Source organism: Bos taurus, chromosome 11, assembly GCF_002263795.3.
Source record: "Bos taurus isolate L1 Dominette 01449 registration number 42190680 breed Hereford chromosome 11, ARS-UCD2.0, whole genome shotgun sequence".
Lineage (NCBI taxonomy): Eukaryota > Metazoa > Chordata > Mammalia > Artiodactyla > Bovidae > Bos > Bos taurus.
Window position 1 is genome coordinate 13599410 of NC_037338.1, and position 17021 is coordinate 13616430.

Consider the following 17021-nt stretch of genomic DNA (forward strand, 5'->3'; position numbering starts at 1 on the left):
TATGGAATTTAGAAAGATGGTAATGATAACCCTGTATGTGAGACAGCAAAAGAGACACAGATGTACAGAACAGTCTTTTGGACTCTGTGGGAGAGGGTGAGGGTGGGATGATTTGGGAGAATGGCATTGAAATATGTATAATATCATATAAGAAATGAATCATCATCATCGATGCATGATACTGGATGCTTGGGGCTGGTGCACTGAGACGACCCAGAGGGATGGTACCGGGAGGGAGGAGAGAGGGGGGTTCGGGATGGGGAACACGTGTACACCTGTGGCGGATTCATGTTGATGTATGGCAAAACCAATACAATATTGTAAAGTAATTAACCTCCAATGAAAATAAATAAATTTATATTAAAAAAAAGAAAATGGGACAATTCATAGGAGGGGAGAGATGGAGCAAATGTGAAAATAGTTAACAAGTGGAGATCTAGGTGAAGGGGATACAGAACCTTTGTGTTACTGCTCTTGCAACTCATATATTTCAAAATGAATTTTTAAAAATGTTGTGCATCCATCAAATTTTTTTTCCTGGTAAATGTATATGTGTTCATGTTTATTTGCCTACACATGTATACATATATGGCTTTGCAGATGGTGCTGGTGGTATAAAGAACCCGTCTGCCAGTGCAGGAGACTTAAAGAGTTCGATCCCTGGGTCGGAAAGATTCCCTGGAGGAGGGCATGACAACCCACTCCATTCTTGCCTGGAGAATCCTAGGGACAGAGGAGCCTGGCGGGCTACAGTCCATAGTGTCGCATAGAGTCAGAGACGACTAAAGCGACTCAGCATGCACGCATACATGTATCCAGTAGCTCAGGCCCCGACTCAGATTGGTTAAATTAGAAGGTGAGGGACTGGTACCCTAGCAGGGGTTTTTAAAAACTTCCCAGGTGACTCCGATATGCAGCAGATTTGCGAGCCAGCACTGCAATCCAGGCGTCAGGGGAATCACGTGTGGAGTTAGTTAAATTGAGGGTCTCGGAGCCGCTTCCCCGGAGTAGGCAGGTACGCAGGTGCGCAGGGGGATGTCGGCAGGAGCCCGGGGCCCCGCCCCCGAGGGGCCCAGGCGCCCCCGGGGAAGGCCCAGCTGCCCGCCGCCCCCGCGCGCAGCCATGGACGCCGCGCCGGAGCTCCTGAGGGTACCGCCTGCCGAGCTCCTGGACGACGTGCTGCGGGAGCAGTTCGGGCCGCTGCCCCAGCAGGCCACCATCTGCCGGCTCAAGCGGCTGCCTTCGTCCACCCAGGACGTGCAGTTGGTGCTGGAGCGGCGGCGCGTGGCCAACGCCAAAGAGCGCGAGCGGGTGAGTTCAGGCCGGCCCCGCTGGGTCCCCGCGCCGGAACCCGGCCGCCTTCCTCCAGGCTCCCCCCGAGACCCGCCAGCCACTTCAGACACCTAGGGGGCCCGGGAAGTCCACCTCCCCCTTGGGGGCCCGGAGCGGTTGGGACCTCCCAAGGGCCACCCGGCTCCCTTCCACCCGCGCGGGGTGGCGCCTCACCTGTGACCCACCTGGAGCCGAGCAGGAAGCCGGTCTGGGGAGGCCGAGGGGAACCCCCGACCGCTTCAGAAACACCTCCCGCTGGCAGGTGCTTTAAGCCCTCGGAGGCGGCAGGGCGCTTCCATCTCCCTACCTCCTGCGCTGAGTGGGTGCTTGGGGCCCCCTTTACCCTGCGCCGAAGCCCAAATGGGGCGTGGGACAGATGACCTAATGGAAGTTACTCTTTTCCTTACTTTCAACGAAGAATTTAAACAACGTCTCGGTGTGCACCCAGACTCCCACTCAACTCCCAGGCGGGAGACTGAAAGTGGCTGTTTCCGTCTGGCGGGTACGCGGCAAATCACCCACCCGGCTGGTCCGGCGGGCGGAGTCGGAGCGCCATCTACCGGCATTTCAGTATTTCTCACTAAACTCCGATCCGAAACTTGTCAAATTCGGTCTCCTTTCAGTCCGTTGCTGTCTTTGGGTTGCCCGGCTGCAGAGAGGATCCGAGAGAGGGAAGGGTGAGCGGTGGAAGAGGGAGGGCACACATTCTGACCTGGGACCCGAGGAGGATGCTCTTCGATGCCTTGCTGGGGGTGTTCATGCACACTTCTGGACCCTTTAGCAACGTAGCTCCAGTCAATCAACTCGGAGCTCTGTTTGGGCTCAGGTGTGAGGAGAAAGAACCCAGTGAGTGTAAAAGACTTCAGGGAAAGTTGGGAGCCCTTTATGATAACCCTGTGATCTGATGTGTTGGTGTGGTTCTCGAATAAGGTTCTGTTCCTGTATTTGGCATTTTAAGTTGGGCTTTCCCCACCAGGAAGGAATTGCTTTCTGCAGAGAATCAGTCCTGGTGTTATCCACTAGTTTAAAACTAATGACCTCATTCTTCTTTATAATGATGAGATTAGTACACCTGGAAGATAGAGAATAAAGTACACCTACTGGTGAGAATTAGTACACCTGGAAGATAGAGCTAAACAGGGAACGGAAACACTCACAGTAACTGTCATTCTTGTTAAATCTTCCTGGTCTTTTTCCTACTTAAATTTGTGATATGTATGTGTGTGCTAAGTTGCTTCAGTCATGTCCAACTCTTTGTGACCCCATGTACTGCAGCCCGTCAGGCTCCCCCGTCCATGGAATTCTCCAGGCAAGAGTACTGGAGTGGGTTGCATGCCCTTTTCCAGGGGATCTTCCTGACCCATGTATCAGACCTGGGCCTCTTACATCTCCTGCATTGGGAGGCAGGTTCTTTACCACTATTGCCACCTAGGAAGCATATATATATATAATTTTATAAAATTGTGATCACTTAGTATCAAGATCGGAGAAGGCAATGGCACCCCACTCCAGTACTCTTGCCTGGAAAATCCCATGGATGGAGGAGCCTGGAAGGCTACAGTCCATGGGGTCACTGAGGGTCAGACACGACTGAGCGACTTCACTTTCACTTTTCACTTTCCTGCATTGGAGAAGGAAATGGCAACCCACTCCAATGTTCTTGCCTGGAGAATCCCAGGGACGGGAGAGCCTGGTGGGCTGCCGTCTATAGGGTCGCACAGAGTCGGACACGACTGAAGCGACTTAGCAGCAGCAGCAGTATCAAGATTGCTGGGAGAAATATCAATAACCTCAGATATGCAGATGACACCACCCTTATGGCAGAAAGTGAAGAGGAACTAAAAAAGCCTCTTGATGAAAGTGAAAGAGGAGAGTGAAAAAGTTGGCTTAAAGCTCAACATTCAGAAAACTAAGATCACGGCGTCTGGTTCCATCACTTCATTGCAGATAGATGGGGAAACAGTGGAAACAGTGTCAGACTTTATTTTTTGGGGCTCCAGAATCACTGCAGATGGTGATGGCAGCCATGAAATTAAAAGACACTTGCTCCTTGGAAGGAAAGTTATGACCATCCTAGACAGCATATTGAAAAGCAGAGATATTATTTTGCCAACAAAGGTCCATCTAGTCAAGGCTATGGTTTTTCCAGTGGTCATGTATAGATGTGAGAGTTGGACTGTGAAGAAAGCTGAGCGCCGAAGAATTGATGCTTTTGAACTGTGGTGTTGGAGGAGACTCTTGAGAGTCCCTTGGACTGCAAGGAGATCCAACCAGTCCATCCTAAAGGAGATCAGTCCTGGGTGTTCATTGGAAGGACTGAGGCTGAAGCTGAAACTCCAATACTTTGGCCACCTCATGCGAAGAGTTGGGAGGGATTGGGGGCAGGAGGAGAAGCGGATGACAGAGGACGAGATGCCTGGATGGCATCACCGACTTGATGGACATGAGTTTGAGTGAACTCCGGGAGTTGGTGATGGACAGGGAGGCCTGGCGTGCTGTGATCATGGGGTCGCAAAGAGTTGGACACGACTGAGTGACTGAACTGAGTATATATTTTTATGCTTTTATTCACTTAACATTATCAAAAACATTTCCTCATATTTCTAAGCAGAACAGCTTTCGACTTTATAGTCCAACATACAAATAGACTGCTTATCCAGCCTCCTAGTGTTGGGCATATATGCTTTTTTGCACCTTTTTAGTGGTACAAAGATCTACCTCCATGTCTGATAATTGCTTTCCAACAAAACATTAGACATGGAATTACTGGGACATAAGCAGTCTCGTGACTTTTGATACAGGTTGCCCAGTTGCTTTCTAGAAAAGTTCATTAATTAATGTGTATCCCCTTTTACAGGCTATTGGACGGTTTCCTTTTTCCATCCCAATGCTGGGCATGATAATCAAAATAAAAATGTTGCCAGCTTGGTACACAAAAAATGGTATCCAATTTCTGCTTTATTTTTTGTATTTTTAAATGGAAGATAATTGCTTTACAATGTTTGTGTTGGTTTCTGCTGTAAATCAATATGAATCAGCTATAAGTATACATATATCCCCTCCCTTTTGAGCCTTCCTCCCACCCATAATTTCTATTTTAGTCTGCAGTTCTTTGATTAAAGTTTGATATTTCATAAATTCATTGGTTATCATATTCTGCTGTGAATGGCCTCTGTTCATTGTCCAATTTGATGTAGGGTAGGAGGGAGCTCTCAATATAACTGAGTGGTTTCCTGTGTAGAGCCAGTTCTTCAAGGGCCTGTTTCCCCCTCACAGGGGGGTGGGCAGTGTGATAATGAGCATTCCAGGCCTCCAGAGCCAAGGATTTAGACCCTGAAGATTAAGAAAAAAAGGTACTTCATTCTACCTTTCAAGTCTCACCAATATGCAGACTCTCTGGACTCTAATACTTGACTATATCCTCAACTCAGTTTGGAATGAGGTTGAAGAATGGTTGGCACAGTACTTGAATAGACAAGTGTTTGTACATTTTACTCAGTATCATCAATGCAACTTATTGAGGACTTTCTATGTGCAGGGGGAAATATTTGATGTGAAATTATGTTCCTTAATCAGCAGCTACACCACTACAAGGTGAGGATTTTCCACTTTGCAAATAAACCAAGGCTGGGTAATATGAAGTGTCCTACACACTTCTGTAAAGCCAAGTGGCAGAGTTGGATTTGAATCCTTGAGTGCTGACTCAGAGCTTTTAGCCACTGGTAGCGGCTCTGCCTCTGTTTTGCAATGGGGATGCTCTCAGAGGAAGAGGCCAGCGTGGACCTCGACACCCTTTGCAGTCCACCCACGCCTCGTGCCAGGCTCGTGCCGTTCCCGCTCCCCTTGCCAGGGACTGCACTGCCAGTGGAGCGGCAGTGCTTGGGCACGAGCCTGCTCGGCCTCACGACCCCCCACCACCACCTTCTGTAGTCTGGGGAGATGCCTTACAGACTGGCTTCCTGTGTGTCACTGTGCCTTCTTCCTTTCCAGATAAAAAATCTCAACCATGGTTTGGCCAAACTGAAGGCACTGGTGCCATTTCTTCCCCAAAACAGGAAGCCTAGCAAAGTTGATATCCTCAGAGGTGCAACTGAATACATACAAGTTCTCAGTGATATTTTGGAAGAAGCCAAAGACTCCGAGGTAAAGGTTTTAAGAAGTTAGAACAATGACACTCGCCGTTATTGAGCTCTTTCTAGGTGCAGGCCAACTTCTGCGTCTGTGCTAGTTATACAGTCCTCTGACCTAGTACAGATGCTGCTTTTACCGAGGAAGAAACCAAATACAGGCAAAGGTCCCACAGCTAAGCAGTGTCAGGACTGGAGTCTGAATCTAGGCCTGTGTGAGCTTTGGAGTCAAGTTCTGACCATCTGTATCCTTCCTGTCACTGTCCAGAGCCTCTAGTGCTGAATTGCTTAGCCTATGATGGGACTTTGATAGCAGGGACATGAGAGGAGGGTCCCCAAAGCCACTCTTTGGCAGTGCTGTTCTTCAGCAGAACACACATCATATAGGAAGCACAGAAAGGAAGAGGGGTGTCCCTTGGGAGAAGCCCTCCCTGGGGGTCAACCCTGCTGGAGAGCTCATTGATCTCCTCTGATGCTAATCTCATGGGATTTTGTGACCATTCAGTGGGACTACATAGGTGAACCTGCTTTGTAAACTGTGAAGCCCTGTAATGTCACCACTATTATTGGGACACGTAGCTCAGGGGTCTTCATCAGTGGAAGGTGTGAGCTGGATTCATGAGCTCATTCCATGGAGAGGCAAATTCGGAAGGCTTGAAAATGTGTTCGTCATCAGAGGAGGTAAGATATGAAGAGAGAAAAGGCCTTAGAGATGCACCCTAAGGAACAGGAGAAGGAGGGGCTATCAGAGAGGGGCAGATGGAGAAGCAAGATGGGACCCTACAATCAGGGAGGGGAAATCTTGGGGATCCAAGTGTGGGAAATTGTGCGAGAAGCTATAGGTGAGGCCAGGAAGACAACCAGGCACAGAACGTGAAGGACAGGAGTGGGCTGGAGGCCAGCCTTTGGTGGGTTGATGGTATGTTATTGGTAAATATCTGAAATCTAACAGAGGGAAGTGGCAAGCTTCAAGTCTATTCAATCTGAAAGTCTGAGACTGAAAAGAGGCTCGAAAGGATGGAAGAACGATGACAATTGTTGGATCAATGAAGGTCTTTTCTAATTAGCAATGCGATCCTGTTTAGGGACTGAAGAGGATAGATAGCAGAGAGAAGGGAAATATACTCAGGAACAGAAATAGACAAATGCTTAGTGGTACATTTTAGATTCTTCCTCTTGTCCACTAGTCCTACTTATGTGACGACTGGGAGGATACATTCTGCACTGGTAGGGGGGGATGGATTGTCCTGATGGACAAACTGGATGGCTGGGTTGTAGAGTGGTTGCAATATTTGCACAGATGCAGACGGCTGCATTAGTTTTTCCTTACATGTGAATCGCCTAATATAAGTGCTTTGGTGCTACATAAAATACAGAATCTGTTTCATGCTATAATCTTTTTAATGTAGTTTCCAATCACACAACATTTTAAGGTTACAGCAGAACAGAAGCCAGTCTGCTGAGCAATGATTTTTCTTTCCATAATAACTTAAACATTGCTCTCATCACTTAAATAAAATTTCGTAGGTTAAAACTTTGAAATATATTGGCTTAAATAGTCAAAATCTGTCCCATTATACTGTTTGACAACTACATATGGTTTCTAGAAACGAGACCCCGATCATCAGAGCTATAGCAGCAATACTTCTGAGCTACATACATCCTCAGCTAGAGAGCTATCGAGAATTATACAACGTGCCGGCTGTGCTATGGGCTTGAAGAATGAGAAGGAAGGGTCCTGGGCAGATGGTGGCAGTGGTGAGTTGGCACATACTTGTCGCCAGAGGGCGGTGTCTACGATGGGATGGTGTCTACGATGGGAATTCTCTCCCCAGCGAGGAGTCTGGAAAAGTGTTTGTTCTTGAATAGTTATGTTGATATCCAAAAACTCATAAGACATCCCTTGGGCATAAGGTATTTTCCATGTTAAACCATGATTGAAGCAAGATCACTGTGTGAAAACACCTAGGTGGGCAGGTGAGTTTGCTAGTTTGAAAGATCTATTATTATGTTCCGAGTTCATTGGAAAGCAGTTCAAGGGGAAGGCAGCTCCTCCAGAATCACCCTGTACAGACCTAAGCTTAATTTTTTATGACCCTGATTAATACGTCAAAAGGTTTTCTGGATACTGAGGTCTCCAGAAAAATAAGTAGCTTGCCCTTCATAAAGCTGCATGGTGATCCCATGTACACACGTGCACACTCAGAGGCACATTTGTTTTTAAGTTGACCTTTGTTGCAAAGTCAGAGCAACAAGTTTTCTATAATAACAAAGGAGTTTATTGAAATATTATTGCTTATTACTTTGCCAAACTAAAGAAACTGTTGGAAGGAGCAGCCTGCTTTTCTCCAAGTCTAGGAAGTAGAGGTATTGCTCTTGTGTCTCTGTGTTACATAGATAAGATCCCCTGTTCCATTATTGCTACTGAAACAAGAAAGGCTTGCAGAAATCTGGAACTAAGCAAGTTGCTTAGTGTGGTATAAGGAACAGTGGGGGCTATGGAGTAACAAATGATGGTTGGTCTTGGGAGCTGGTTTAGGAGAGCTGCTGAGTGGTGGCTCTGGAGACAGAATGCTGAGGTTCAAACCCTGATTTTACCACTTGTTGGTGTGACCTTGAATGAGGTGCTGAAGTTTTCCAACCCTCAATTTCCCCATCTGTAGGTTGGGAATGGTAATTGTACCTATGTAAGGTACCTGTGAGGTTCAAATGACATCATGTCAGTGGAGCGTCTAGCATAGTACCTGGCATGTCAGCGTTCGCTCAGCCTTTATAAAGTTGGCTAGCCTCACCGTGAGCCATCTGTATTGACCGGTGAGCAGTCAACAGTGGGCCCCAGGCGTCGCCGCTCTGTGGCTGTCACCAGCACTTCACTCTGGTTTGAGGTCTGACAGACTTTCTGCTGATTGGCTGGCCTCATTTCTGATCTGATTACTGATTTCTAAGGATTCTACTTGTGCACATGCTCAGTCTAGATATTCCAGTTTGGGCCACTTGAGATTTAAAACTTCCCCTCTCCCATCAACTTTTAGGAGACAGAATTCCTCTTGCTACTACATGAGCTGATAGGGAACGATTAAGAACAAAGAGTGAACTGAAGCTTGAACCCGACTGCCTAAGTGAATAACAGTAACACTTCCACAAATGTGGTTTTCATGTGTTAGGTGTTAAGGCAAGAATCTTGCTTGCATTTAATCTTCACTGGTCCTCGTCAGATAGGCATCACCAAGTCATTCTCATGGTGAGATACCCGACTGGCTGGTCCTTCGTGCTAGTCCCCTTGGGCCTGGTACAGAGCAGGCCTATGTGCCCTGCATTGCAAGGTGGATTCTTAACTCTGGACTACCAGGGAAATCCCATCACCATCATCCTTTGATCACTTCCTTTCTGGCAAAAGATGGTCCAAGCTCAAGCATCTTATGCTTTTCCAGCCCCAGCCTTGGAATCAACCTTTTATCAAGGACATCCAGTGGGTAGTTCGCCTCCCACCTCGTCCCATCTCGATGTCATCTCCTCCCTCTGTGGCTCTTCTCCTTGGGTTTTAGCACCTGAAGTTGGTTTGCTAGAGCTGCAAAGCACACAGATCAAGTGACTTAAAGAGCACACATTTGTTTCTTACAGTTCTGGAGGCTGGAAGTCTTACAGTTGAGGTGTTGGCGAGCGTGTTTTCTTCTGGCCTCTCTCCTTGGCTTGAGGTGGCCTTGCCTCAGTGTGGGCTTGCCCCTGGTGTCTATGTGCCCAAATTTCCTCCTCTTATAAGGACACCAGTCAGATTGGATTAGGGACCACCCTCAATGGCCTCTTTTTAACTTAATCACCTCTTTAAAGGTCCTAAGTCCAAATACAGTCCCAGGTACTGGGGGCTGGGACTGCCACATGCGTTTTGGGGGCCATGCTTCAGCCCATAACAACACCCGTGACAGGCTGCCCCTCCACAGAACCCTCTCCAGGAGGGATAGAGATAAAGGGGCCAAGGAAACAACACTCAGGTTGGCCTTCATTTCCCAAAGTATTCTGCTTTACCTGAAAGGGCAACTGCTAATACATAGGGTTTCAGGATCCAGTCAGATACCCTACCTGGAGACATGGGGACAACCAGTGTGGCTCACTGGATTGAAATGTCCATGTGGGGCTCAGGAACTGGGAGGCGGATCTCCTCCAACTTCAGTCTGCAGAAGCAGCACCCATTTTTCCACTCTAGGAGAGGATCTCAGGAGCGGAATCTGGTGCAGGCAGAGATCGGCACCTGGGGAGACTTGGGGCTGGGGTTGGAAGAAGCTGTGCCAGATGAACAACATTGTTGAGGCCAGAGCCCTGGTGAAGCACACAAGAATCTGCTGATGGCAGGGAGGGAGGAGGGGAACTGCTCGGGCCAGAGCAGGTTCACCTGGGACCGAATCAGCAAGTGCTTGTGTGTGTGGATGGAGGGGACATGGCCATGTGAAGCCACAGCGTCTGGCCTCGGGAGGGAGAGGGATTAATGTCAAGGTTCAGGGGAGGCTTGTTTAAACTGGGCTTTCAAGGTATAAGATTTTACTGTTTGGGGATTAGGCTGGGTGGCATGATGTTCACTAACCCACCACTCTTTACTTCTTCTATTTGTCACTGATGGCTGTGGCTTAGGCATTTCACACCAGGCAAAACTCTGAATGTTGCTCCGAGTTTCCTGTAATCCTGTAGAGACTGTGTCCCTGGACAAAGTCCACCCTCAGTGCGGAAGTGAGATACCAATTGTGCTGGGATCTCAGGGGCTCTGGAAAGGATATATGTGTGAACATAAACGTCTGTTGTGGGATCTGGGTGTGCCGCCATCCTGCACATCTCAATTTTGGTCTGTCATAGGAGCAGTCCTTGGAAAGAGTTTCTGAGAGAAAGAAGCCTGGTGGGTGGCAGATCTCCTCAACGCCCCCCTGCCCCCCACCCTGCAGGTTGTGATAATGTGTGTGTGAAATTAAACCCTGGGGACATTTCTTCTAATAGCAATTTAAGCTCTGAAATCAGATGGTCTGGCTAGTTGGGATGAATTTATTAGCACCCTGGGAAGGCATTGAAGTGTCTGTTGTTTTATTTTCTATCTCATGTTTTCCCCAGGTAGTGGCCACGTGTGATAGCAAAGATCCCATATAGCAGCACAGCAGTGGGGTAGTGGGGAGGACGGTCTAGACTTTTCCTTGGGAAGCACGTTTATCTTCCCCAGTGTTCACTGGTGGCCTAGTGGGCATATGCAGATGAGTTTAGTCACAGAATATTTTAAAAAGTTGAACGTCCCTTTTGAGGGGGTGGGTGCTCTTTGGTTTGTCAGCCCCCAGCCACTCTTACTGCATCTCCATGTAGGCGTTTAATTTTTGCAGATCAGGGTCACTGAGCTCATAAGGAAAGCTGCACAAGTGGTTGCCTTTGGCTCTGGGGTGCTATTGTTTTCTCAGCTTTGGAGGTTTAGGGGTTGGTAGTAGTAAAGAACCTGCCTGCCAATGCAGGAAATAGAAGAGACATGGGTTTGATCCCTGGGATGGGAGGAGACCCTGGAGGAAGGCATGGCAACCCACTCCAGTATTCTTGCCTGGAGAATCCCTTGTACAGAGGGGCCTGGTGTGCTATGGTCCATAGGGTTGCAAAGAGTCAGACACGACTGAAGTGACTTAGCACGCACACACGCTCAAATGATGTGAATGCTAGTCATTCTCTCTGGAACTTTGGTAAGGTAAGATGTGGCATGTAGGATGGCATCCATCTAACTTTGGAGTCATGCCACCTCTGTTGGAGTGGTCCCCAGGCTGCAGCTACTGAGGAGGAGATCCAACCAGAACCTGGGAAGACTCTTATTTTTAAATTACTTTTTATTGGAGTATAGTTGCTTTACAATTTTGTGTTAGATTTTACTGTATAGACTCAGCCATACATATCCATATATGCCCTTTTGGACTTCCTTCCCATTCAGGTCACCACAGTGGATTAAGTTGAGTTCCCTGTGCTACACAGTGTCTTGTTTCCAAGGAAGATTCTTTTTAAATAATTAAAAAAAAAATTAATTGGAGGATAACTACTTTGTGGTTTTTGCCATGCACTGACACGAATCAGCCATGGGTGCACATGTGTCCCCCCGTCCTGAACCCCCCTCCCACCTCCCTCCCCACCCCATCCCTCTGGCTTGTCCCAGAGCACCAGCTTTGAGTGCCCTGCTTCATGCATTGAACTTGCACTGGTCATCTGTTTTACGTATGGTGATATACATGTTTCAGTGCTGTTCTCTCAAATCATCCCACCCTTGCCTTCTCCCACAGAGTCCAAAAGTCTGTTCTTTACGTCTGTGTCTCCTTTGCTGCCCTGCATGTAGGATTGTCAGTACCGTCTTTCTAAATTCTATATATATATATATATATATATATATATGCATTAATATGCTGTATTTTTGGTGTTTTTCTTTCTGGCTTACTTCACTCTGTATAATAGGCTCCAGTTTCATCCACCTCATTAGAACTGACTCAAATACATTCTTTTTTATAGCTGAATAATACTCCATTGTGTATATGTATCACAACTTCCTTATCCATCCGTCTGCTGATGGACACCTAGGTTGCTTCCATGCCCTAGCTACTATTGTACGCAGTGCTACAATGAACATTGGGGTACATGTGTCTCTTTCAATTCTGGTTTCCCAGGAAGACTTTTAAGGCCCAGTCTGATCAGGTAAGAAGAAAATGTTACAGGGAAGACATAGTCTCAATTCTTCATGAAAATAAGAGAAGGAGATGTCTTTTGTTGGAACTCAGATTCTTCCGTGGGGATAAAAGATTGAATCAGTCGGGGAAGCAGGTTTTGTCTGTGTGTGTGGAGGTGAGCATGTGGACATGAAGCCTGGTGTGTTTGAGGAGATCTCTAGCTGCTACGTGCCCCTGAGTCTGTCAGTGAGCTTAGCATCTTCTGAGAAAGCCAGTAATTTCTGTTTCATGGGCATGGTGGTTAAATTAAGGTAATTTCTTATCTATTCTTATGAACTTCTTGAGGGATGATTTATATGAGTTTTTTCTAGTATTTTTTGGGCTGCACTGGGTCTTAGTTGCAGCACGTGGGATCTTTTGTTCACTGTGGCATGTGAACTTCTTAGTTGCGGCCTATGGGATCTAGTTCCCTGACCAGGGACCGAACCCGGCTCACTGCATTGGGAGTGTGGAATCTTAGCCACTGGAATGCCAGGGAAATCTCATTTATATGAGTTCTATGAAAGGTCCATCTCATTGGTCCCACATGAATGTGGGAGACAATGGCAAGAATTGGATGGAAGGGACTCTCAAAGACCCTTTGCTGAGAGGGTCCTGAGAGGCAGAGCGTCTCTGACCTGCTGTGGGACCTCCCTGGGTCAGCTCTGGATCAGCAGAAAACCACCAAATGCTCAGGCCACGTGAGCCAGCCCCTGAGGGAGGTCAGTGGATCCTCCCAGCCGCCACCTTGCCCCTGTTCTAACCCTGGGTTCTGCAGAGCACATCAGGGATAAAACGGACTCCAGAGACACGGTGTTCCTGGCAGATCTGTCAGCAGGAGGGTAAAGGGATTAGAAATACAACACAATTATTTTTCGGAACTCTTCAGTCCTCTTTGGCTCATTCTCTTCCTTTCTGGATGAGTTTTCCCTCCAGGAGTTGTCCCTGCGGCAGCTCTTGTGTAGAAGACAGGCCTGGATGCCGGCCTCACTGGGGTGCTTGGAGGTGAGAGGAACCGTGGGGCAGAGTCCCCCAAACATCATGCTGTTTGGGCCAGGTCCCCAAGGGAGGAGACATGGGGCTTAGTGGCCAGAGCCCTGCTTACTCTAAAGAGCTTCGTTTACTGGAAGAATCATCTGTATGGTTCTCCCTCAGACATGAGACAGCGAGGCTGTCTTCTGAACAAGACTGGATTCTGATCTTGGGGTCCTGGTTGGACTTTCACTCACTGAAGTAGTATAAGCGGTTAGAGCACAGTTTAGATGGGCAGAAAGGCCATTTTACTTCCTACACTGTTCTCCACTTGTTCTTGAGAACCCATTAAGACCCTTATCACTCAAGTGGTTGGAAAACTCTTTATCTTGCTCTATGGAGGTCTATCCTGTTTAAGTAAATACTGAATCAGTTCAGTGTTGAGAATGTTCCCTTTGGGGACTCCTGTGCCTCTTAAGCCTTCTCCCTCCTCCCTGTCCTCCTCGGGTACAGTGAGGAGCGTGTACAGCATGGAGGTTGCAGTGGGAGCACTCCTGTGTGTCTCTCTACCTCTGACCCATCTAATCCTCTGGCCCTGGTCTTGAATGTGGTTGGGCTGACATTGGCTGAGGGTGTCTATGGCCCCCCGTGGCTTCTTTTCTCTAAGTGGCGCCGTCCAGAACCCAGGCCTCTTCATCCTCCTGGCTTCCTACTCCCAGAAGGGCTAGTGTGGCTGCCCTCAGGTCTTGAAGATGCCCCTCAGCCAGTGCTCACCCACTCCTCTGAGAGGCTGTATCCTGAGACGTGGGTACAGATTCTTGCTTTCTTCAGACTCTACTTTGCCTCTGGAACTGTACCCTGTCCCTGGGTCAAAGCCCAGGATGGCATAGTACAGGGGCCCTTCCCGGGGATCAGGCAGCTTCCACATGCTGACCCATCACCCCTGAATAGGTGCTTCCTCCTGTTTCAATTTCATCTCCATTTTCAGTTGTAGGAAGTCTTCCCACATCATGTCTTGCCTCCTCTCTGCTCTGTGACTACTGGGTGAGCAGCCATCTGAGCTCTGCCCACCAGAGCTGTCCCTTTCAGCAAAGTTGGCCCCTTCCCAACAAGAGCCCTGCTTTTCAGATTATTGTGAAGCTTGGAACTGAAGAAGCTCAGTGAGTGAGGACTTCTGGTCTGGTGCCTATCTGCTTCTCCCCTCCCCGTCACCCCACCCACCAGCCTTGACTCAGCGGGGGAAGGAAAAGTAGATCAGATAATGTGTCAGATTATAGAGCTACACAACCAACAGCAGGAGCACACCTGCCTTATTAAAGTTGCTGAACCGCAGGCTGGGTTTTATTCCTCAGACCACCCTCTTCTTGGACCTTCCAACTCCTTAACTCAGATGAGGCCAGCATTTTTAAGTGAACTGTAACCATAAACATCAATAAATTTCAAGTTTTTGTATTCCAATACTTAAATATTACACTCCTGGAATTTTCCAGCCAACTGAAAGAAACTAAGACAATAATCTATAATGCACTGAACTGTAGGCTGGTAAAATGAAATTATCCTTTAACCCTCTAGGTGAACACAGTAATCCATGAATTTGTCTTCTAGGTTTAGAACATTCTGGTTGTGTAAAAAGTTAAAAGTTTTTAAAATAAAACTTCTAAAGCTAAATTTGAACTCAAAAAAAGAAAGTTGATGACATGTATCTTGGAAAGACTTGCTCAAGATCAGAAAAAATTGATACTTATTTTGTGCCAGGTACTATTCCTGGCAGTTTATACCTAATAATCTATTTAATTTTCATAACCACCCTGTGAGGTACAAACAACTGTGTCCATTTTACATGTCATGAAGCTAAGAAGTGAAGTGAAGTCACCCTACATCCAGTGAGTGGACGCAGGGTTTGGGTTGGGAGATGTGGGAAATAGTCTTAGACCTTCTAATGGCCTTTCATTCTAACAAAGATCACTCTTTAATTGTAAATAAGTGGGCTAGGAAGTAAATAAATGCTTTTTTAAAGCTAAATTAAAGCCTTTGATCACAGTATTTCATACTAATGTGCATTTGGGTTTCAGTTTCTGAAGTGTCTGACCACAATTTGGGTGTCTTTATTTTTTTAACTCATGGATGTAAGTTGAGACTTCAGAAAATTGGGAAGACCAAGGTTATCTTACTATCTTAAAAAAGCCACAGATAGAAATATACTATTGATACTATGCTTACAAAATTTTTCCTGTGAATTAATAAATTATCATAAGATGTATAACATTGTATATTTTTTTATGCTATCATTGACATGTTAGAGGTTACCATATAGTCTTTATAACAAGTTTTAATGGTCCATTAAATTATCCATGGGATAATTTTCTAATTGTTTTGGACATTTGTTTTCAGTTTTTTGTTCTCAACCTGATGTATTTAGTTCTCTTTGTATTTTATTTTGTTTTTAGGATAGATTCCCCATAGAACTGAGTCACAGGTAGGTATAATCTATGACTTACTGTGTAGTGCCAACTTATAATACCACCAGCTTACAAAATGCCGAGTCTGTAATATCCTTGCCAACAATGAGATTGATTAAAATGATAGTTTTAATGAGCAAAAAATGGTATCTTTAAACATCTTTGATTACTAGTTAATTCATAACTTCTTGTTTGTTTTTGAACTGTTTCTATCTTTTGGCCATTTACAATGAGCTCTCTTCTGTTTCAGGTTCTCTCAAGTACGAAAAGTGAAAAGGCTGGCCCAGGGCTACCTTCTACAGACAAATAAATGCAGTCGTAAAAGTTTTAGAGTCTCTTTTTTCTTAAAATATTGTCATAATTCAAAGAGTAACAATTACCTTTAAATGTCCTTGACTGTCACAAAGCTACTTGACTCTCCTTTCTCAATTCCACTCCCCCAGCTAAGGCCATATGGCCCCTCTGTGCAGGTTAGACACACAAGCGCCTGGAGCACAGAGGCAGACTTCATAGCGACTGCTCACAGAGACCTAGCACATAAACGGGCCTCTTCTCCACACTTGTCTTATGATAACTTGTTCTCATAATGATTCTGCAGGAGAGGCACAATGACCCCTGCTTTACAGATGGAGAAACTGAGGCACAAAAAGTGGATAGTCCACGTAAGCTGCCATAACACAGACCACAGACTGGGTGGCTTAGTGGAAATTTATTTCTCACACTTCTGGAAGCTGGGAAGACCAAGATCAAAGCCTAAAGGATTTAGTTTGCTTTCCCTGGCTTGCTGACAGTTGCTTTCTCTCTGTGTCCTCACAAGGTGGAGCGAGCACTCGAGCTCTGGTCTCTTTTCCTCTTATAAGAATACCAATCCTATCAGATTAAGGCCCCAACCTTTTTTACAAAATTTATTTTTAATTGGAGGATAGTTTCTTTGCAATGAAGGCCCCACCCTTACAACCTCATTTAACCTTAGTGATCTAAAAGCCTTGTCTCTGAGTGCAGTCACAGTGAAGAGCAGGGCTTCAATGTATGAATTTTGGTCATTGTTCCATGACGTGCTTTCTGGAGTGAAGAACACTCCCAGAGGAAAGAAGTGTTAGGGAGTGTTGTCTTAGAGGAGTAAACATCAGGTGTAGCTAGATGGCAATCATTTTCAGAGTGCAATTAAGCAAGAAAGAAAGGGAGAACAAACATCTGTAGGTTGAATGGGTGGAGAGAATAAGGGTTGGATAAGGACTTCCCTGGTCGCTCAGCAGTCTTGAAAATTTTAGAAAAGAATCTGCTGGCAATGAGGGAGACCTGGGTTCGATCCCTGGGTTGGGAAGATCCCCTGGAGAAGGGAAAGGCTACCCATTCCAGTATTCTGGCCTGGAGAATTCCATGGACTGTATAGTTCACTTTCAAGGGCTAACATAATGAGGTGCCTCAGTTAG

At 46.5% G+C, this 17021-nt stretch overlaps 1 protein-coding gene across 2 annotated transcripts; it reads left to right on the top strand.

Moving 5' to 3' along the window:
* The first annotated feature begins 814 nt into the window (after nucleotides 1-814).
* FIGLA (folliculogenesis specific bHLH transcription factor) lies at nucleotides 815-15916 on the top strand. Of its 2 annotated transcripts, NM_001281920.1 has the most exons (5): nucleotides 1036-1311; nucleotides 5323-5475; nucleotides 7067-7217; nucleotides 15577-15605; nucleotides 15839-15916. In NM_001281920.1, the coding sequence occupies exons 1-4, from the start codon at nucleotides 1036-1038 to the stop codon at nucleotides 15579-15581; spliced, it is 585 nt and encodes a 194-aa protein (NP_001268849.1). In that variant the 3' UTR covers nucleotides 15582-15605; nucleotides 15839-15916. The 2 variants fall into 2 exon arrangements, with proteins under 2 accessions (XP_010808184.1, NP_001268849.1); XM_010809882.3 differs by lacking the exon at nucleotides 15577-15605 and having other exon boundaries at nucleotides 815-1311.
* The last annotated feature ends 1105 nt before the right edge of the window (nucleotides 15917-17021 follow it).

Excerpts from the sequence above, each read along its gene's own strand:
- FIGLA (XM_010809882.3), top strand. The coding sequence starts at position 1,036 with ATGTCGGCAGGAGCCCGGGGCCCCGCCCCCGAGGGGCCCAGGCGCCCC. Across the intron at positions 1,312-5,322 it reads ACGCCAAAGAGCGCGAGCGG|ATAAAAAATCTCAACCATGG; the intron begins GTGAGTTCAGGC and ends CTTCCTTTCCAG. Across the intron at positions 7,218-15,838 it reads CTGGGCAGATGGTGGCAGTG|GTTCTCTCAAGTACGAAAAG; the intron begins GTGAGTTGGCAC and ends CTTCTGTTTCAG.